This window comes from Chionomys nivalis, chromosome 18 (genome assembly GCF_950005125.1).
Source record: "Chionomys nivalis chromosome 18, mChiNiv1.1, whole genome shotgun sequence".
NCBI lineage: Eukaryota > Metazoa > Chordata > Mammalia > Rodentia > Cricetidae > Chionomys > Chionomys nivalis.
Genome location: NC_080103.1, coordinates 39531221 through 39553959, shown reverse-complemented (window position 1 = coordinate 39553959; position 22739 = coordinate 39531221). Strand labels below are relative to the sequence as shown.

Here is a 22739-nt window from a genome sequence, read left to right as displayed (position 1 = left end):
AAAAAATCAAAGAATGTAGCATCAATCCAATTATGTAACCCAGGGTTCAAAAGCAGTCTTCTTCAGTTAACCCAGTAATGGCCTTTCAATTCTTTCCTGGTCCCAGTATCCCATCTTGGAAGTGTGTACAGCACTATGAAGTCCTTCAAACCCAGGTTCCCCCCAACCTTTCTTCGTCTTTCTCCATGTCAGCAGTTCTGAAGGGAGACGGCCAGTTATTGGAGAATGCCCCCTAGGTTTCCATTTATGTGGCTCTTTTTAATGCCAGAGAACCGTTTAGATCAGGAGTATCAGAGAAGGGAGGCTGTGACCTGCTCGGGAGGTGGTACAACTGCTTGTAAGTCAGTTATTGTTGCTGATGTTACCTTTAAAGCGTGCCCTTCTGGTCATTTCCAACGGCTTTCTCCAGAGTGGGAGTCACGGGGTTTACAGGTCATTTTTCCAGAGAATATTTGAAACATGCAAACACATCTCCGCCCAATTCTTTTGGGTAAAGAATTTTCTGAAGATTTTCTGAATCTGGTAGTCCTTCTAAAAGTATTGCTCTCTAAGGGCTTGGGATGGGTCTCATTGGCAGGGTGCGTGCTTAGCGTGCATAAACCCCCAAGGTCAGACTCTAGGATTGCAAGAGAAAATGTCTATAATCTACTTAAAAAAGAATTTAAATCAAACTCGCAATCAAACAAAGAGTTCATGGGCTATCCTAATCAGCTGCTCTGTTGCTGGGATAAATACTGACCAAAACCAACTTTAAGAAGAATGGTTTGGCTCATGCTTCCGTGTCACAGACTGTCAAAGTCAGAAGTCGAGGGAGAAACTCAAGGTGGGAATCTGAAGTAGAAGCTGAGACAGAAACCATGGGGGAATGTTACTGAGTGACTTCATCTCCACAGCTGATGCAGCACCACCCCTAATTGGCTGGGCCCTCAAGAAAATGCCGCACAGACACACCCATAGGCTAGTATGATGGAGGTGATTCCCCAGTTAAGGAATTCCCTCTTCCTACATGTCTCTAGTTTGTTTTTTTGTTTGTTTGTTTTTTGTTGTTGTTGTTGTTGTTGTTTTTTTGGTTTTTCAAGACAGGGTTTCTTTGTGGTTTTGGAGCCTGTCCTGGAACTAGCTCTTGTAGACCAGGCTGGTCTCGAACTCACAGATATCCACCTGCCTCTGCCTCCCAAGTGCTGGGATTAAAGGCGTGTGCCACCACCGTCTGGCTCTAGTTTGTTAAGTTGGAAAAAAAAATCTAACCAGAACACTAGCTCAGTTTACTCACAGATCCTCTTTGGCAAGTCTGATGGCCTGAGTTTGATCCCTAGAATTTACGTGGTGGAAGAAGAGAGCTGGCTCCCGCGGCTGTCCTCTGTTCTTCACACTCCGCCACAGGGTGCCCACCCCATCACACATACCATAAATAAAGTGTTCAAAAGTAGTTTAAAAAAAGAAAAAGAAAGGGTGCATGGGTTCTTAGTTTATCCAATGGGTTGGATTCCATTCTGTTGATTTTGGTGCTTCAGTTCCCACAGATTTGGCAAGTAGTAATCGTGTCGAGCAGACACCCGTGTCCTTTTGACTTACTCCCATGATTCTCTGAGCATTTCTTACTTTCTTGGTGTGACAAGATGATCCGGGTGGTCATGGACTTCTTACCTAGTCTAGAAGCAACTCCTTCTCTAAGGAGCCCTGGCTCCTGTTAGGAGAGAATTGCATTTGGCACTCATCATCTGGGAGCAGAATAATGTTTGTAATGTGTATTATTATTATGAGTATGGTGTGTGTGTATCTGTCTGTCTTTCTGTAAGCATAGGGCATAATAGTACTTTCAGAATAAATGAAAAGTTCTAATAATTTAGCTTTTTTGTTGTGGTGATGAATTTTTTCTTTTTGTTGTTCTTTTTTAATGTGTGTGTGTGTGTAGCTTTTTTGTTGTTGTTGAGACAGGGTTTGCTGTGTACCCCAGACTAGCTTGAAACTCAACATAACCTTCTGTTTTCAGCCTCCCCAGTGTTGAGATTACAAAGGTGAAACTCCCCTTCTGGCTCCTTAGCTTAGAATTGCGATACAGCTTCTTTAGTTCATGAGAACACATGTTACCTTTGTTCAGATTATTGGTGATGTCGATCAATGTTACCTTGCTTCTGTTGCTTTTATTTGCTGTTCTTTCGAACGAGCAAATATGTGATTATATTTCTTCCTGTAATATGCTTATATATGTGTTTGTGTGCATGTATATATGCTTATATGTGTATGTACATATGCTTATATATGTGTGTGTACATATATACATACAAAGTTTAAAAATAGTATTTTCATGTTGAAAGTCTAGAAATGTTAAACATTAACAGTTTAGAGAATACATGTGCCTACTAGCAGCCCTCAGGAATACTGCTGTCTTTTCAAATGTGGGGTTTTTTTTTAATTTAAAAAAACATGCAGAAGATTGCACCCAGGACCTTGCATGTCTCAAGTGGATGGTTTACCACTGAGCTCTTTCCTCAGCCCTCAAAATGGGGCTTTGGACCAGGCTGATATTTCCCTCACTAGGGAGAAGGCTCAGCATCCATTTTGTCTGAAGATGAATAGCAGTTCTGTCCTTGCTGTAGTGTAAACATGGAAGAATGTGCCAGTAGGACAGAAGGAGGGGTGTGAGGAGATACTCCTCTACTCTGTGAAAGGACACACCTGCTCACAGCTCCCCACACAGAAACAGGCAACTGCGTGTGCGTGTGTTTGCCTCCTTGTGGCTCAGTGGCTTTGGGTAGAATACCCTCAAAATTCTAAAAGCCCTTTGACAGATATTTGATAGTCTTTCAGACGGCTCTCGTGAAAAGAAATGGTAGCTGTTATAATAACATGGCTCATGTCTTCTAGAGCAATAGAAACACAGGGATTGTCAGAAGCAGCAGCATGCATTGTGTCTGTGTTCATTCCTAAGGAGCATAGCAGCCACTGACCATGAACCGACGGATGCCAGGAAGTCCTTCCCTTGTTTTGATGAACCCAACAAGAAGGCAACTTACAATATATCCATCATTCACCGCAAAGAATACTCAGCACTTTCAAATATGCCAGTATTGGTGAGTATTTGTTTCTGCACATACACTGTTTACAACACTACTTGACCTGCCTGATTCACTATGAAAGGGAACTCTGAATCCTAAAACTAAATGAACTATAGCTATTAAAGACTAAGAAGACCTTCTAGCAATCCTTTTTTCTTTGACTCAAGGAAATTGTCAGTTTTATAGCATCACAATCCAGTAATAAAGTCACCTTGAAATTTTTAAGAAAGATATATACTATACATATAGACTGAGTGGGGGCTCTGTTTAATTAAACACACACACACATACACACACACACACACACACAAAATCCATGATGCACTTAAAGTGGCCATACTCACAATTTAGACTTTTCAGTTTAATACAACCGTCTTCGTTGTTGCTGTTGTTGTTTTGTTAAAGCTATTTAAAAAAAAATTACTTCAATTCTTGATTGTGCAAACCAACTCCTAAAAATACCATGTCCATAGATTTTCCTCCTAAAAGAATCTGACAAACATTGAATTCTGCCTGGATACTTGTTAGCACATGAATCTTTCCTCTTCATAATGGGTGGCATAGTTAGCTAAAAATCATAACCTTGAAGTTAAGGCTTATCATACACATCACATATTTGATGCATAAGAGAACCAGGCTTATTCTACAGTATTAATTGTTCTTTACTTTCCATCTTTCTGATTCACTAGCTGAGTTATTACTTAAACTCATCCTTCTATCAGTAAATTGACCCTGGAAAAGCACAAACCAAACAAAAGGAGCAAATGTATGAAGATTAAAATGTAAAAATGTCCCCAGCTCCAGAACAAATCTGTTTATCAGATTTGTTTTCTTTGGGCACCTGAGAAGTGAAGTACGGATAAGAGAAGAAAAAGTAAAGGGCTAAAATTCAAGTAGGACACATCAATTAAAAATATATGCTCAGTGTACAGGAGGCACCAGAATGCCTTGGAGCAGATGAAGGGAGATGGAGGTGGGAGGAGAAAGAAGGCATCCTGGTCCATCTCTCCTCATGACCTAGTCATTTCAGACGACTATGCATCTTTAATTCTGCTAGATTCAGATACTGGCTGGGAGAAGGCTGGCTCTCTGGGTCATTAAGAGGTAGACCTAAACTGATACCAGTAGACTTTTATTGTGATGTAACTTTTCTGTCGGGAGCATGCACTTAGCCACAAATGGCAAGGATGGTCCCATCTAGAGAGTAGTTACATGAAAACGTGCAGACGTTTAAGCAAGAACTTGGCAGGTGCTTAGGGCTGGCCATTGATTGACGTGGGAGAGGGGGAGGTGTCAGAACTGGTGTGAATGAAAAAACCCAGAAGAATTAGTAGTTGTGTTAAACAATAGACACGACTCTGACGGTGGTCACCAGGGCATTGACTTTAGTGCCCATGGCATGGGTCTTCCATATAGATGGACAACTGCAGTTGCAAGAGAGAAGCCAACACTGGTTGTTCACACAGTAGTTAACCTTTTACACACAGTAAACCAGCTGCTGTCCAATTAATTCTTTCTTCTTCAAGACTTTCAGCCTGATCTTCATTAAGGGGTCAAATTTCCCTTAAAAAATGGTCAGCATTGTGTGTGTGTGTGTTTGCAGAGAGATAAACTCCTGCTCACTTGATATGCCACTTAAACTTATTTTCTCCTGAGAAATACGAAACAGTGTGCAATTCAGTCATTCCCCAGTCTTGAAAACAAGGTGACTTTTCCTACAGCCTCTTTACCACTCCCGCTTATCATCTGACCCCGGAACTTTGAAAATGAACTTTTGAGTAGGGAGTGGGGCTTGGGGTAGTCATTTGCTTGTCTTATTCATGATTGATCTTATGATAAATAAGACTATCTTTTGCTTTCCATAGAGAGAAGAGACGGTGGATAACAACTGGAACAGAACAGTTTTTATGAAGTCTGTCCCCATGAGCACTTACCTGGTGTGCTTTGCTGTACATCAATTCACCCGGATAGAGAGGACGTCCAAAAGTGGCAAACCAGTGAGTCTTACTAGATTTCAAAAACTCACCACCAATGCATTTGTGGTTAAATTTCTGGCTTCTAAAAAAATAATTTCTTATTTATTAATAAACCCTCGTTAGCCACCAGGTCTGGGGAGCTTAGTAATATATTAAACAATATAGAAAAGTACCAGCCACAAGGACATGGGGGATAAACAAAGGTGACAGGCATAAATATGCACAGCCTTGAAATAATTTAAAAGGATAATTCACTAAAAATCCAAAACTAGTTCCCATATAGACTGGCATAAATATGTCAGATGACGTGGCTCAACCCAACTGCATTACAAGGTGAGGCATACATGTTAGAAGGAGCTTTTAGGCAGAGAGGGGGAGGACAGGCAAATATTCTGCCAGCAACAGGAGCTGGACACTTACAGTGCCATTTCTATGTGTTTGTTTGTTGTTTGTTTTTTGAGAGGTAGTTTCTTTGTGTAGCCCTGACTGTCCCGGAATGCGCCCTCTGTAGATCAGGCTGGCCTTGAACTCAGGGATCCAACTGCTTCTGCCTCCCAAGGGCTGGGAATAAAGGTGTGTGCCACCACCACCTGGCTCTCTATATAATTAAAATCAGGCAGCAGCTTCCTGAGATCCTGACTCAGGAGAAACAAACATATATTTCAAATTATGTAACTTTTAAATCAACAAATTGATACAGAAACATAAAAAGTCAACAAAATAGCAGAAGTATTTTGAAAGTATAAGCATATGTTTTTAGGTGACAGTTTCAATAACTTTCTTTAAAATTATTTTTATGATTGCTTATTTATTTACTGTGTGCATGTGTGTGTATGCCTGTGTGCATGTATGAGTGTGTGTATGTGTGTGTGTACACGCATGTGTGCACTATAGCATACTGTGGTGGTCAGAGGACACCTTGTGGGAGTTTCTTCTACCAAGTATGCTCTTGGAATTGGACTTGGGTCTTCAGAGTGTCAGAGTGTCACCAAGTCCCTTTACTTGACAATTTATCCTGCTGTCCCAGTGATTTCCTTTGAAAAACCCAAAATCATTTTTACCTACAAGTTTTTTTTTTTTTTTTGGTTTAGGGACTAGAGAGATGGCTCAGAGTTTAAAATCACTGGATTTTCCAGTGTTCCCAGATTTGATTACCAGCACCCATACGCCTCAATACCATCTGTAACTCTAGTTCTAGGAAACGTGATGGCCCTTTTAGGCTACCTCAGGTACCAGGCACATGCATGATGCACATACATGCAGGCAAAACACTCATACACATAAAATAATAATAAAATAAATATTTAAATTTTTTGTCTTGTTTTAGGAGCCCTCATTTTGTTATTATTTAAATTCTTGTTTTGCTTAGAAATCAAGTCAGTTTACCTTCATAACATATATATGACCATATATGCACACATATATATGTATATGACCATATATACTCTTCACAGTACGCATTTATAAGGAAGAAGTCACTACTCCATTTTACAGATGAGAAACTTGAAGCCAAGGGAGTTCAAATGCTTTGCTGAAGAGCCATCTGAGGGGTGGTAGGGACTCCCGTTCTGTATTCTTTCTGAATCACCATGCTCTGCTAAGGTTTCTGGGAAATGGATGCTCTGAAAATCTCATCACCTCCTCATCAATCACTGCAGGGGAAGGGCCAGATGCTTTTACTTTCTGTGAAATTTGTTCCTGGGGGAAAAAAAAAAACCGCCTCCATTTAGGTATTGATGGAGTTGCTATTGAGACATGCTAAAATTGGGTTTCCATAGTGAGTGGGGGACACGGTGACCTTTCACATGGGACTCCACCTCGACTTTTTCTCATGTCACTTACGTTGCTTTGATCAAGGGCACCACCAGTTCCTAAAGATAATACTGAGTATGGGGGAAACGGCATTGATAGAGGATGGAGGATGCTGCTTTTCTAGACTCCGCCCCTTCACATAGTCGATGGCATATCTATCTCTGGTTTGATGTAAAGTTGAGTCCTTTAGTGGAGTTCATGTTTTTCTCCCACTGTCATAGCTCGTGTGGACTATTTATTGTGTGCTTTCTTTAGAACCACACTCCGTCACATACAGGTGTTTTTCACATTAATTTTTACAATATGATTACATTCTTAGCATTTTTTTTTTTGAAGAGAACATCAAGACAAGGCAGAAAGGCTGAGCAATTCCTCTCTGCTCATATAATTTTACGAGTAAGACTGCAGCCAGGCAGCCAGCAGAGGACATTACTCTCTTAGTGACTTTCCTGATAGCAACTATGAGCTTGAGTTTCCGGATGACTCCTTTCACTGTTCCCTGAGCAGTTCTGCTGGCTGGGTGAGTCATTGCGGTATGTAGCAGCTTTTGGCTAGATTCTAAAGATGGATTTCAAGTAAAGAGATGGAGCAGCGTAGTGGAAAATACAGTTTTGCCGAAGATTCTCAGCAGTGGTAAATACTTCTTAAACGGCTCCCCTGAGAAAGCTGGCAGCAGAAGGTTCTTTCTAAAACAGGCAGCACTTTTTGCACTTTGGAAGGGGAGCAAGGGTCTCCTGTTGTGGCATTCCTTTCTGACCACCTAGGTCACAAGAGACCTCAACTGCCTTCTGAAATTCCCCAGATCCTCTAGTCAGAATTCAACAAAGTGACCCGGAGCTGGAGCTAGGGGGCGCCTTACCCTCATCTTCTGGTACACAGTGAGGTGGTCTCCTAAAAATTGAGCAGAACTTTTTCTGAGGACCTGAAGCACTTAATGTTGACTCTAACGCTTCACAAAGCTCCTTCCTTTTCTCTGGATGGAAGGCTAATGTCGGCACCCCAGAAGAAAGCTCTCTCGGTGTGTAACTCCAGAGAGAAGCGCTAGGAAAGCAGCCTCCATAGGTCCACGGAAGTGTGACAAAGAAGAAACTTACCTAAGTCTTATAACCCTTTAAAAATGTGTTACAATCAATTTGTTGCAAAAATTACCTAACATTGCAGTTAGGCAATCAGGTAGTCCAGCATCATGAATGAGGTAAGACAGAACAGTTAGGCCATCGGGCAGTCCAGCATCATGAATGACTTAGGCAGTCCGGCAGTCAGCTAGGCAGTCAGTCTAGCTTCATGAATGACACCTTGCCCTGGCAGTTTCTATCCTGCATTTCTCTGACTCCCTTCCTGTCCTCTTAAGTGATTCTCAGACAGAGGTGAATAAAGGTCTCCATAACCTTTCACCCCATTGATAGGTTCTCCCCCATACTGGTTTTCCTGTATTACATTGATGGACTCTTCCATGTATGGGTTTTCCTAGATCATGGGCACAAATATTTGTCATTTGGAATTTTTCTAGATTATTTTACCTAAATATATTTTTAAAAAGAGAGGAAAACAATTCTCCACTTAAAACTTATTGCCCCTTATGTACTAGTGCTCTCTATTACAAAGATTTGCTCCTTTACGACATTATACATTCTTACATCATCTTACACGTGCTTCAATTTTTTAAAAATAATTTTACTTTTTTTTTTTTTTTTTTTTTTTGGTTTTTCGAGACAGGGTTTCTCTGTGGCTTTGGAGCCTGTCCTGGAACTAGCTCTGCAGACCAGGCTGGTCTCGAACTCACAGAGATCCGCCTGCCTCTGCCTCCCGAGTGCTGGGATTAAAGGCGTGCGCCACCATCGCCCGGCTTAATTTTACATTTTAAATTGAATGTAATTATGTCATTTTCTCCTTTTGTTTCCTCCCTCCAACCCTTACTATGTCCTCTCCCTTCAAGCCCTTCCATAGTCCCTCTAACTCCCTTTCAAATTCAAGGCTAACAAATCTTTTTTAAAATTCTTTTTTATATAATGTATTTTGATCATGTTTTCCCCTCCCCTAATCTCTCCAATGTCTTCCACATCTCCCCACCCAACTGCATCTATCTATCTATCTATCTATCTATCTATCTATCTATCTATTTATCTATCTATCATCTATCTATCTATCATCTATCTATCTATATCATCTATCCAATCTATCCATCTATCTATCCATCTATCTATTATCTACCTATTATCCATCTATTATCTATCATCTATTATCTATCTATCATCTATTATCCATCTATTATCTATCTATCTATCTATCTATCTATCTATTATCTATCTATCTATCTATCTATCTATCTATCTATCTATCTATCTATCTATCATCTATCATCTTATACCTAACATCTTCCTCTCAGTTCCCCACTCTCTCTCACTTTCAAAAACAAAACACAGAAATGAAAATAAAAATAAACAAATCAAAGACTAATAAGGTAAAATGATAAAAACAAATCCAAAAGTGGAACCAAAACTACACACACACACACACACACACACACACACACACACACACACAGAAAAACTAAACAAAACCAGGGGGAAAAAAGAGAAAAATGGAACCTATTTTGTGTTGACTGGCTGGTTACTCCTGGGCATGGAGCCTGCCCTGGAGTGTGACTGATAGACACAGTTATAAACCATTGAAGAAAACCTGGTTTTCCTTAGCCAGTGGGTATCAATTACAGATAGCTTCTTGGTTAGGGGTGGGGTCCTGTACCCACTCGGGAAGCTATTGCTTCAACTCCACCCACTGCTTCTCATCACAACTTCCGCAGAGATGCATCAGCTAAAGCCTGCTCCGTGGAATGGGCTTCCCATTTTGTGTTTTACCCACCACTGCTGCATGCTGGGATCTCTGAAGGTGCGGCAGAGAACCGTTTCCTGCACCATATGGACCCGAAGTCCTGTTACTTCTTCAGTAAACCCTTTAAGGATGGAACTAGATCATTGCCGTGCACACGGCATTCTTCAGAGAAACTGAGTGAAGCCGATGGCCATTCTTATCTACACCGTTTCTGACAATACAGCTCTGGTACATTAACCCGCTGTCAACCGTTCAATGGGTTTCTACTATATAACACGTGAATCTGGGACACTCATTAAACCCGGTGAGCTGTAGATAGTCGACCCTCTGACAGGCGTTCCTTCCCATCCACTATCAGCAACTTGAGGTCTGTAATTTACTGTAACCAGAAGAAAGGACACAGTGAGCATCAGTAGTGGCGCTGTTGGTTGAAAATAAAGTGTTTCCCTATGTGTGAGAATAAATTATATGGAGTTTCAGGATAGCTCAGAAAACTTTTGATTTTCTGTACTTTCTTTTTTTCTTTTGGAAGAGTAGTTGTGTTTTTATTCAATCAACTGAATGTCAAAAAAAAGAATAAAAAGAGAAATTTGAAGGATTACTTACAGTAGTTTTGTAACTATTGACTAGGCACAAATAGAAAGATGCCCTCCCTCCCTCCCTCCTTCCCTCCCTCCCTCCCTTCCTTTCTTGTTTCCTTTTTTTTTCTAGCTCTTGGCAAACAACCCCCTCCTGAGGCTTTTTGGCATTTAGTTGATTGGTTAAGGGTTTGTAGCAAATGATATCACCTTAGGAAAACAGACCAACCTACTGACCCTGAACCTGGCACAGTATAGAGAAAGTATATGATGTTTTAGCTGTGTGAAATAACTGTACAGCTGTGGGTGTAAAAACTGCCATCGTCCTTCTAGAAGTCACATCGTAATTACATATATTAGCTGAATTACTAATAATATTATTAGAAATATTTCTGCTTCAGAGTTTCACTTAGATATATTGCAACTCATTTTCAAATATAGAAACAATTTGGATTTAAATATATTGTTTTATTTTTTCCTTAAGCACCAATTTAATAGATAGTTTAGAAGAAAACAGGAACTGAGACAAATTTAAATTTTCAAACTGTCACAAATGAAATAATTTCCTGTTAGTAGGTTTGCGGTGCCTTCTCTGACATAGTTGATGTACAGTAGCTTTTCCAGAATGTATTGTCCTTGTAGCAAGCTCCAAAGAATCAAGTCCAGGCCAAGTTAAATGTTTTTGGGGCAGTTGGCTCCTGTCTTTTGTAAAGAAGCATATATAAAAAGGAGTATTTACCTTGTTGGGGAGTGCCCTTGGCTTTCCTAGTGAAGGAGTAAATCAGAGTGTCTATCAGTGTAGATATATGCTACAGTCCTGGCAACTCCAGTAACTCTCAGAGACTGTACTGAGTTTTCTTCCCCAAAGTGTGGAAGGACATTTCCCAAATCAGTGTGTCCCGAATTCCTCCTGCGGATGAAGCCGGGCTACTTGCACTAGATTTCTCTGTCACTCTCATCTTAGTTCACTGGTTTCTAAATGAAAATGCTTCGTCCCCAGCACTCGGGAGGCAGAGGCAGGCAGATCTCTGTGAGTTCAAGGCCAGCCTGGTCTACAAGAGCTAGTTCCAGGACAGGAACCAAAAGCTATGGAGAAACCCTGTCTCGAAAATCAAAAAAAAAAAAAAAAATGCTTCGTCAAAGACTATGTTGGCCGCTGGATTTTATCTGTCTATTTCAAAGAAATAGACTATATTTAGGAAGGCTTTAAGTTCTTTTAATTATTATTTTATTTTATGCAAATGAGTGTTTTGTTTGGATATCATGTGGGGGCCTGGTATCCATGGAAGCCAGAAGAGGGCGTTGGATTCCCAGAACTTGAGTTACATCTGACTGTGAGCCACCATGTGTGTGCAAGGCATTGAAACTGGGTCTTCTGGAGGAACAACCGGCGCTCTTAACTACTGAGTCATCTCTCCAGCCCTAGGTTTTAACTGGGCTGGGATCTTAACCTTTGCATTTCACTTCATAAGAATTATCTCACTAGAAAATGCTGTTTTAATAATGGAGTATATTTTAACACTGTATTTTGAAATAATTCACACTTTGCTATACTGTGTCAATACCATACATGACTATTTATCATTCCTTCTTTAAAACTAAGAAATGAATATTTATATAACACAATTGACTAATCCACAGCCTTTTCTTAGGATTTCAGCAGCTCTCATTTTCCGTTTCCTATTTTATGACCTGTTTTGTGCATGTGTTAGTAATTCATGTATATGTGTGTGTGTTTAATGCATACAGCCTCAACATTTCATTGTCTTCCTAATGAAGCTGAGTGGGTGGAGCAGCTGAAATCTCATATCTCCAGCCATAAGCGTGAGGCAGAGAGAACAGTGGGGGCAGCAGGAGGCGTGTGAAAAAGCCCATCCCCAGTGATACACGCCCTCCAACAAGGCCACTTGTTTCCAAACGGTCCCACAGAGGACCACGTATTCAAACATGAGCTTGGGGAAGCTTTTCTCACTTGAGTCACCGCACGCTTCTCTTCACTTGCCAGCGTTCACACTTTTACTTGTAAATCTCCTTTGAACTCTCAGATTTTAAGGAAATGTCTACATCTCTGGAGCTGGTTTATGCTAGAAATCGTGTGTTAGGATGTGCATGAAGGCTTGATTTTCAAATACTGATACATTTCGCGGGACTTGATAATTAAACAGTGTGTGTGTGTGCATAGTTTAATTATCTCTACCTATACATGTGCTATATATATATAGATAGATAGATAGATTGATAGATAGAAGGATAGATGTATTTTCCATATATCTATATGCATTTGCAATATAAATGGGGAAAAGGGAAGATATGAAAATCCATCTATCAGTTATCAGTTCAGGTCAGGTGATAGTACCAAATTAGCTCAGATAGATGATGTTTTGATTTTCAGAACTCTGTGGATTTTCTGATTGTGGTTAAGAGGTTGTGGGAACATGATCTGTGTAAGACTCTCAGTAAAATACTCAGAAGTTACATAAAATACGGCATTCTATTAGCAGTGGTGCAAAATTCACAGGACTGACATGTAGCGTGACAAGCTCCTTGCAGGAGAAGGCCCGAGAGCATCTCCTGCGGTGACGCTCGTAGGTAAACACCGATGAGGTGTGTGCAAAGCTTAAGGTTTAGAGACATAAACAGGAACTGAGGGGGAAGATGGTGTAAAGATCCATTAAGCTGTTCTAGGAAAAGTTGGTCAGTCATGATGATCGAGTCTAACAAAGAGACACGTGAAGTGAGAGACAGCGATCCGCTAGCTAGCAACCCTCCGGAGCTTAGGTCTCACCCCTCAAATTGCTGGAGACACTGGAAAGACATAAAATCTAAACACCTACTTATGGGGCTGAGAGCTGGCACAATGGTTATGAGCACTTGTTACTCTCTCTCTCTCTTTCCAGGACAGGGTTTCTTTGTGCAGCCCTGGCCCTCCTGGAACTCACTCTGTAGTCCAGGCTGGCCTTGAGTTCACAGAGATCCACCCACTGCTGCCACCCGAGTGCTGGGATAAAAGGTGTGCGCCAAACCACCTGACTGCACTTGTTGCCCTGGAGGACTCACATTCGCTGCTCACCACCACCTACCTTTAGGGAATCTGACATTTCCTTCTGGCCTCCTCGGGTACACGTGGCATACACATGGTACACAGGACATGCCAAGCCTCTCATTCGTGCAATCAAAACACTCATACACAGCAAATAAAACAGATGAGGCATTAAAATATTAAGCCTGCTTTATAAGAGGGTCCAGTATGATAAGAGAAAAGCAACTAGAATAATGGCCGAGCCGATGTGAGTTTTGAAAGTCCAGACCGTGTGGTAGACTTAGTGTTTTGAGGTGGGGCTAGTCCTCTGAAGTAGTGGTATGTATCAGGAATTTAATTTCCTCTGAGAAGGTGCTCTACTTTAGAAAATAGATGTTTTTAGGCTCTACAGTTAGGCTTTTGAATTCTTCCATTTACTGATAAAGATTTTAAACTTCATATTTAACCATTAAAAGGTTCCCTGAGAGCAAGCGTGTGAACTGGAAAGAGGAGAACCATTAGTAAAAGTGGTGGAGATTCAGGGAGACTTTGTTCTGGGCACATGTGCTAAGAAGCCAGAGAAAGGTTAATGTCTGCTGAAGCCCAGAGGAAGGAGAAGGTGCAGGAATGGGGCATGCCAATGCCACAGTCAGGGAGCAGGGGTGAGGATGTCTGCAGAAGGGATGGTGTGGTCCTAAGTCCTCAATCAAACCAGCACAGGTGGTCTGCAACTGAATGGGTGCTGCATACATCACGCATGGGCTTCAAATGACAACTGAGTTGTTGTGTTCACAAAATCTTCCATGTCGAAATATGTTTCTAACACACGACAGAGAAAATATACTCATGAGTGTGCTTTGGCTAAATGCAAAATCTTGAGGATTCTCCAGATGTTATGATTATAGATAAGGGATTGTGGAGCCAGTACAAGGATTGTGACAGACGACCAGCATGCTGTCCTGTGGTTCCTTAGCTCATTGACTGAATCTGTGTTCGTTTGTTTGTTTGCTTTTTTCTGAGACAGGATTTCTCTGTAGCTTTGGTGCCTGTCCTGGAACTAGCTCATGTAGACCAGGCTGGCCTCAGACTCACAGAGATCCACCTGCCTCTGCCTCCCGAGTGCTGGGATTAAAGCGAATCTGTGTTTTAAAAAATATGACCTGCAGTGGTTGTCTGTAAAGGTGACAGGAAATCTGTGTCTAGCTGGGTGCAGACAATGCACTCTTCTGTGTGGGGATGGGCGAGGGAGGTTCTCTTAGAAACACGTGAGAAAAAAACTGCTCCAATTCCCAGTGAATGAATGTTGCCTCCCAAGTGCTGGGATTAAAGGTGTGCACCACCACCACCCGGTTTGGCTTTGATTTTTCATGGCCAGGTTCTGTTGTTCTGTCCAGTGGCTACCAGCTAGATCCTTAGGTTTAGTCATTGCTTGGAGCAGGCATGCCATAGCTTACCAAGAGGACAGGAGAGGGTGGTAGGAATGGATTATCTCCTCTCTCTGACAAGTAAAAACTAAAAGCCTTAAGGAATGGGAGGGGGTCACTGACCGTGGTGGGAGTTCATTTCTATTTATGCAAAAGAGGTGAGAACTCCACATAAGGGACATTCTCTCATCATTTGTCCTTTAGGTTGTGGCCAGAGCTCTCTTCTAAGAAATGGGCTCGGATGCGTGTGTCCAAATGAATATCACTTACAGTAATTCAGTGGGAACAGGAAATGAGTAGGTTTCATCTCCCTCTCTTGTGTTTTTCTAATCTTGAATCATCTGGTCTCGCTGGGTCAATGGTCTTGAACTTACTATGATGACGGCATCGGTCTTTGCCCGAGGGCTTTGGGTCAGGTCTCCGGGTTAGCCCACGCCAGCGTTTCATCTGACTTTCTTGCTGAGGTAGCAGACAGACTGCCAGATGAAGCGCTGTTTCTCTGTCACTCACGGAAAACTACTAAGCAACAAGAAGGTTCCTGAGCGTCTGTTCGTCTGCTTAGAAGGATTCTTACTTAACCTTTCTTAATAAAGTCGTGCATGATTAGAATTGGAAAAAAATGTCTGCACTCAGTACTCAGTTTAATTCGTAAATTAGGTCATAGAGGCATAAAACAATATCCTTGCAACTCAGAAAACTGATGAAGCTTACTCACTCTATCTTGGGAAAAGTTAGGTCATCATATTTAAGGTTCAGGGAGTAAAATAGAAACATGGCTACAGCCAATTAAAAAAACAGTGGACTATCCCAAAGAGGAAATGTGTAGTCAAACGCACCTTAGATGAAAAATAAAACAGAATGAATTTGTTTCAAGGAACCGCATAACAAGACAAGTCAGAGGATACTAGGAAATGTAAACAGATACATAGGGCTGTGTTTTGTTTTTTAGTCTTTTTAAAGATGATTCATTTAATTTGATTTTATGTGCATTAGTGTTTTGACTGCAGGTGCGTCTGTGTTGAGGATGTCAGATCTCCTGGCACTGGACTCATAGGCAGTTGTGAGTTACCCTGTGGGTGCTGAGACTTGAACCCAGGTCCTGTGGAGGAGCAGTCAGTGTTCTTAATTGCTGAGCCATCTCTCCCACCCCAGACAACACACATTTTAAATACAAAAAAGTGATAATATCTTTTAATGTCTGGGGCACTGTTCCTATTTATTTACTTATTTCTAGTTACTAATGGCACACAGTTATATCTTAGTGACCTTTCACCCAAGTCTGAGAGCAGCGAGGTCATCTGCCCAAGGCTGCACAAAGCTGCTGGGGATGAGCCTACTATGAAGGAGGCTTGGTGTTCAATCTAGATGCTCTGATCCAAAGGCCTTCTTCTTCCGATGGTATCATGTTTCACTTTGTGCATGTGTTTTATCAATGAAGATTCACCTCCCTGAATGTTTGTCTTTTGTTTACCAGCTCAGTATTTATGTCCAGCCGGAGCAAGCTCAAACGGCGGAGTACGCTGCGAACGTAACTAAAATTGTGTTTGATTATTTTGAAGAATACTTTGCTATGAACTATTCTCTTCCTAAACTGGGTGAGAAAATGCTTTCATCTCCTCATTTTAAGCTGCCTTTGTTTTTGTTTATTTTACCTGAGTTAACCTAGACTGTCTAATTAGATTACCATTGATTACTGATCATTCCTGAGTCTTTTTACAGGTGCTACATGTCTGACATTTACCACAAGCCCAAAGATCCATTCTAGGTTCCTCTAAAATGTCTAGGCCTTCTCTACTCTCATGTGATGAAGATACCATCTTTGATTTGCAATCTCCGTATTAGAGGGAAGAAAATTCTGGAAGAAGCATCAGTGTTCCATTTCCAGAGTGTTCTTCCCTCTAATACGGAGAGAGGCGTGTTTTCTGTGAAGCACGGAAGGACCGTAGTCCAAATGATGGAGCCTCCATCAAGAGCAGAAGCACTTTAATAACAAGCTTAAGTGGCTGCTTTGAGTAAAACTCTAAGTCCCTTGAAGAACTTGTAAGGAAGGTGTAACTTGAACCAACCAAGAACCCACTTCCCTATCCAGCTCCTACCGCCATAATAAATCCTGTGGAAGGCAAAAGAAAGGCTCTATTGCCCTGTGTGTGTGCATGCCTCAGTTTCTCCTCAATGGACTTTTATGTTGCTTAGCAGTTATTAGAGGAGACAGAAAGATAAGTAAGTTTTTATTTATTTATTTATTTATTTTTCCATAGTCAGAAGGGAAATTTTGAAAGAATGGGGAACCCAAATCCATGGGTCTTCTCATCTTCTCCTCACTTGTAGTGATCAGGATGACCCGAGATGCAGGACCCACACCAATTCCCTCCTTTCTCCTCCTCTTCTCTTTTCTCACCGTATATTTTTCTCTGCATCTTCAACACTTTCAGAATTAGCTGGGTAATAGAGGTCTTTGGAAATGGTGTCCTCATTTATATCAAAGGGTAATCAAGTTGATGTCAATTAATTATAATGTCTGTATTCACCAGAGGAGATATTACTTTCATTTGCAGAAAGATTTGTGTAAATTATACTTTCCAACATGTGAAAAAATACCTTCTCAATCTTTAGTGATATTCTTATGCCATAATCACAGCATGGCAAGAAAATCGCTGTTAAGTTGATTTCTACTGAAGATATATACTTTTTATTCTTCTATAAAAATCTTTAAGAAATTTTATTGTAACCAGAAAGGCCCTTTTCTCACATGCTAGAAAGTAATTTAACTTTTTTGGATTTTGCTCCTCATTTAAATTATAGTAGTAATAAAAAATGGCATTCAGATTATAGTTCATTGTCCAGAGAAGCTCTATTTCCCACTAACCAACATTTTTCTATTTAATTTTTCAATTTAATATGGAAGTACCCAACACTGCATCCTCTTTTTGGATGGCTCTGTCTAAAATTTAGAGAACACAAAAGATAAAAATTCATGTAGCATGCAACATTTTAGAACTGGAGAAAAATTTAGGGATGGCAAGGGGAAGCGGCAGTAGATGGATTGAGAGTCACTGTCCTCATATTGTATAGCATTGGAGGTAGTGGGGTTTCTAAAGTCTATGGCCTTGACGTGTGAGCTGTTTTCATGAACTCATAAGGTCTGTCTTTCTCAGTCCTCATGGAAAGACTTCTTTCTTCCTAACAGTACACCTCCCAAACAGGTGCTGTTTATAACCGAGGTGATAAATGGGGGATGGGGACATAATAAAAATGAAGCACTGTGCAGAGAAGAAAGACATAAAATTATACGGGCTTTGGGGGGAAAAAGTCATGTAACCATTAAGCAAAAAAGGGGGGAGGGGATGACCCATTGAAGTCTGGAGCCTAGAGGAACTGCTCCGTGGGAATGCCGAGTGCATTAGGACCAAAATGTTTGCATAAATGATTCCTGTTTCTCACTTTGAGAAATTATTTTTAGCCTTAAAAAAGTCATCCAAATAACCTAATTTGGTAAGAAACGCTATGAACACGTGGAAAGAATCCGTTTCTCACTGGGCTGTCTTTTTTCCATAGATAAAATCGCTATTCCTGATTTTGGCACCGGTGCCATGGAAAACTGGGGACTGATCACTTACCGGGAAACAAACCTGCTGTTTGACCCCAACGAATCAGCCTCATCCAACCAACAAAGAGTGGCCAGTGTGATTGCCCATGAACTTGTACACCAGGTACGGGCCTGAAGCAAGTCTACTGTCTCTTAAAACTGTCCTTTGTATTACATAGCAGTAATACAAAGTGTGGTTGAATAGAGAAGTGGGAAGGGGCAGCTCAGAAAAATGCTGTCTGGAAACCAATCAGCCTTCACTAACCTTGATCTGTACAGAAACTTTCTAGTGACCCCTGGGGGGGGCACCAAATGACCCTTTTACAGGGGTCACCTAAGACCATCAGAAAACACAGACATTTATATCAGAATTCATAACAGCAGAAAAATAGCAGTTTCATAATTATGAAATTATGAAAACAATTTCACACTTGGGCGTCACCACAATGTGAGGAACTGTATTAAAGGGTCGCAGCATTAGGAAGGGTGAGAACCACTGCTTTAGACTGTTTTGCCTTTAATAAACACACAAGAGACTGTCCTATAACATTTTATATTCCTTAAAATATGGGAATAAACTGGAGAGTTTAACATTCTCAGATCAAGATAAAGTGTGAAGCATTTGTTAGGTTCAGCGTTGGCCACTTCTACATCAGCTACAAATCCATGCTACAAAGCTTCCTACGCATCTTTCTACCACAAGGATAAACGTCTGACTACTTCCTCCTTGCTTCTTATTCCAGTGGTTTGGAAATATTGTGACCATGGACTGGTGGGATGATTTGTGGCTGAATGAAGGATTTGCTTCTTTCTTCGAGTTCTTGGGAGTAAACCATGCAGAGAAAGATTGGGAAATGGTGAGTCTTAAACACAAACTCTCTTGAACATATTTTCTTAGTGGAAACTGGACTGAAGCCTTTGAAGGAGGTCTTGGGTCAGGGTCAAGTACTATGGCGGTCACAGGTGTCCGTGGAGAGGATAGGATGGGGCCGGTGGCTTCCCCTGAGCTGTTCTTTGCCAGGAGCCTTTATCCAGTCATTGAGCCAGTTGGGAGTCATAGACAAACACCTGTCGGGAAGGGAGGGGTGTAGGAGAAGGAAGAGTAGAAAATGCCCGCCTTTCATTCAGCGAATATAGTGCTGCCCTCAGAAGTAGTCCTTTTCCATTAGCTACTTTACCCAAGCAGATTGCTGGAGTGTGGTAAAGAGATGAAGGATCTACTTAGCGGTCAGATACCAGATCGAATCCTAACTCATCATCTCTTAGATACACAGCAGGACACGTGGTCATGAACAAGGTGTCACCTCTGAGTCAGGCCTCCCTTTAACATCCAATGAGAGTGTTGTTCTGTGTCAAGTAAGCTTCCTAGTTCCCGCACTGCATGCTTGCTTAGTGAATAGTCACACAATGTGCCCGCGAGGGACCTGGGATAAAAGTTTCCAGAAATGCTACCGAATTTTCTTTAGGAAAGTTAGGCTTTCTTGTCTGTCTTTAGATCATGTGAGCATTCTTCTGTGACTGTATGTATATATGCATGTATGTACACGCTGGAGATGTGTATCCCTAGCTCTGTATAGAGGTAGATAGCTGTAAAGTATGTAGAATACTGCCCTCTACTGGAACAACTGTTCTTAACAGTGAGTAATGTTTAATTACCTTGTCTGTATCATTTAAAGAGACGACAGAAAGAACTACCTCGCTGGGTTGTTGTAAAGATGAACAATAAAGTGTATTCAAAGGGGATTAGCCTTCTGTGTGAATTTGATAAAAAATAAACAGGATTACTTAACTTGGAGGGTTTTTTTAAAAATCTTTTTCTGACTTCTGAATGTAATTTTAAATGACTCCTAAACTTTAGTGTATCCTAAGTAGCGTAAAAGTCTACTAAAGGCAAATTTTAAAATTAAGAAAAACACCATCCAACAGAAGTTTAACTTTCTTGGGGCTCAACAGTCTGTAACTGTTTTCTTTTCATCTTTAAAAAGTAATTTTTTTCTACCTGGGTTCTTTGCCTTCTGTCTCCTCCTCTACCCCCTGCCCCCACTTCCCCTTCACAATTTTATGTCCTTTAAGAAACAAAATGAAACTAAAGTTAATTAAACAAAGCAACACGTTGGTGTAGGACGAACTGCTGGAGCTTGGGTAGCTTTCCGTGGCCACATTCCTGGGAGAAACTGACTCCTGTGGTCCACAGCAGTCATTACTATATATTATATATATATATTATATATTGGTTTTTCGAGACTGGATTGCTGAAAGAAACAATTTTTGCAAATCAGTTTTTCTATTTTTCTTTTTCTTTTTCTTTTTCTTTTTTTTTTTTTTTGGTTTTTCGAGACAGGGTTTCTCTGTGGTTTTTGGAGCCTGTCCTGGAACTAGCTCTTGTAGACCAGGCTCGTCTCGAACTCACAGAGATCCGCCTGCCTCTGCCTCCCGAGTGCTGGGATTAAAGGCGTGCGCCACCACCGCCCGGCAGTTTTTCTATTTTTCAAAGTAAATTAGGGAGTGTGCTTTAGGCATTTCTGGTTTGGAATATTTCTTGCTCCGCCCCTTCTCCTCTACTCTTTTTGTCTTTTATTTTTTCCTTCTAAAATACCTTGCCGTCCTACCTATATCAAACACTTGTATGAAATTATAACATACTAACACTCAAATGTCATAATTTTATACACAAGTTCCCCTTTCAGAAATATTTTAAATTAACAGAAGGAATAAAACTTTTGATCTTTAAAAAAGTAGTACTAGTTTAATGGAGTGGTTTTTCAGAATCTTACTCCATATTAATCAAAATAGCAATGATAACCACTTTGTTGGCTTCCCCTGAGTTCCAGGCACTATGTCAGGTGCTGCTGTCCTTGAACTGGAGTCTGAATCCTGTGCAGGAGTCCAAAGAGAAGGTGCTCGGACTGCTAGTGAGTCAGGGAGCTTGTTTAAGTGATGTATCAAGAAGATAGAGAGGCTGTGTTCTCAACCCGGAAGGTTAACCATACTGCAGGGCCATACCCGCTCGACGTGGCTGAGAAAAAAACCAAGACTAAATCATACTGATCACTGGAACCATAGAACGAGTCAGGGTTTCCTGTGGTTAGTTAGGAGTTTTCCATATTCCAATGACAAGTAAAAGAAAGCAACTGTGGCCAGTCAACTCTCTGCCTCTGAATTTTCACAACCACCCTGTGTGTTGACATCATTCCCGTTACACAGACTGGAAACTCAGAGAGTGTGGTCCAGTTTCAAGGGCAGCATAGCAGCAGCAGGCGTAGATATTGCTGGGTCTGTCATACAGGAGTCAAAAGCGTTCTAGCTAGACGACCAAACCAGCGTGGAGCAGCTTCTGGGAGGGGATTCATGTGAAGACCCAGAGACCACATTGTACGATTGGGGTCGTTTTCTTTTCTTTCCTCCACATTGATGACACGCGATGGTGTAAGTGGGAAGCGATCCGAAGGACGAGCTGCCCTCCTTTGCTTTCTGTCGTTCCAGCTCAGTCAGGTGCTGATTGAGGACGTGTTACCGGTGCAGGAAGACGACTCCTTGATGTCCTCTCATCCAGTGGTTGTCACAGTGTCAACTCCCGCTGAAATAACGTCTGTGTTTGATGGAATCTCATACAGCAAGGTAGGAGGTGCGCGGCGCTGCTTTTGAACATCTCCCTATTTACTGACGTTCAGTACATGTCCAACAAATTGTTTGTAAGAAAAGGTTTGATTCTGCTGTGAGCTCTGGAAAAGAGTGGAGAACATAGTCAGGACTGAATAGTAAATAGTTGATATTTTGCAGGCGAAGGAATTGATGACACAGAAACGAATTTCTTTTCCCCATTATTGTTTAAAACGACTTTCATTTTGATAAATAAGCAATTATCCCTTAAACATCCAATTTAATTGCTTTCTTTAATTTTTAAAATTTATTCTGTGGTGGAGGGGCCATATATGTAAACGTGGAGAGCAGGGCAGCTTTTCTCTTTTCATCTTGGGGATATGGAAAATTGAACTCAGGTTGCCAGGCTTGACCGCAAGCACCCTTCCCCACTCAGTCATCCCACCAGCCCGTTCTTGATTTTTCTGAAAGATGATAGATCTTACTTTTTTTGCTGTGTGGTCTGTGAGGAAACCCATCTACATGGGCACTTTCAACAGGAGAGCACTTTAATGTTCAGAGCAGATATTCTAGTGTGTGTGTGTGTGTGTGTGTGTGTGAGAGAGAGAGAGAGAGAGAGAGAGAGAGAGTTAGTTGAAGATAACTGTGTTTGTGTCTGCTAGACAAGGCAGTTTTTAGCCACTGAAACTTGAGGAGCTCTAGTTGAGAACGGTCCGCCCAAGCCTTTTGGGACATTCTCTCACAATACATACCGCCCACAGTGTCTCCTCCACACATATTTCAGACTTGTAAAAATATAATATAATTGATATCTTTATTTGGGTAACTTCCTAGCTCAGTTCCTCCTGGATCG

General features: G+C 41.2%; 1 protein-coding gene across 1 annotated transcript in view; it reads left to right on the top strand.

The window, feature by feature from the left end:
• The window catches only part of Enpep (glutamyl aminopeptidase), a 67897-nt gene that overhangs the window by 7350 nt on the left and 37808 nt on the right, over positions 1–22739 (top strand). Inside the window, exons 2-7 of the mRNA XM_057793236.1 lie at positions 2933–3074; positions 4925–5056; positions 16175–16295; positions 18256–18410; positions 19030–19143; positions 21770–21904. Of these exons, the coding sequence (XP_057649219.1) occupies positions 2933–3074; positions 4925–5056; positions 16175–16295; positions 18256–18410; positions 19030–19143; positions 21770–21904 (799 nt within the window). The remainder of the gene's footprint in view (positions 1–2932; positions 3075–4924; positions 5057–16174; positions 16296–18255; positions 18411–19029; positions 19144–21769; positions 21905–22739) is intronic.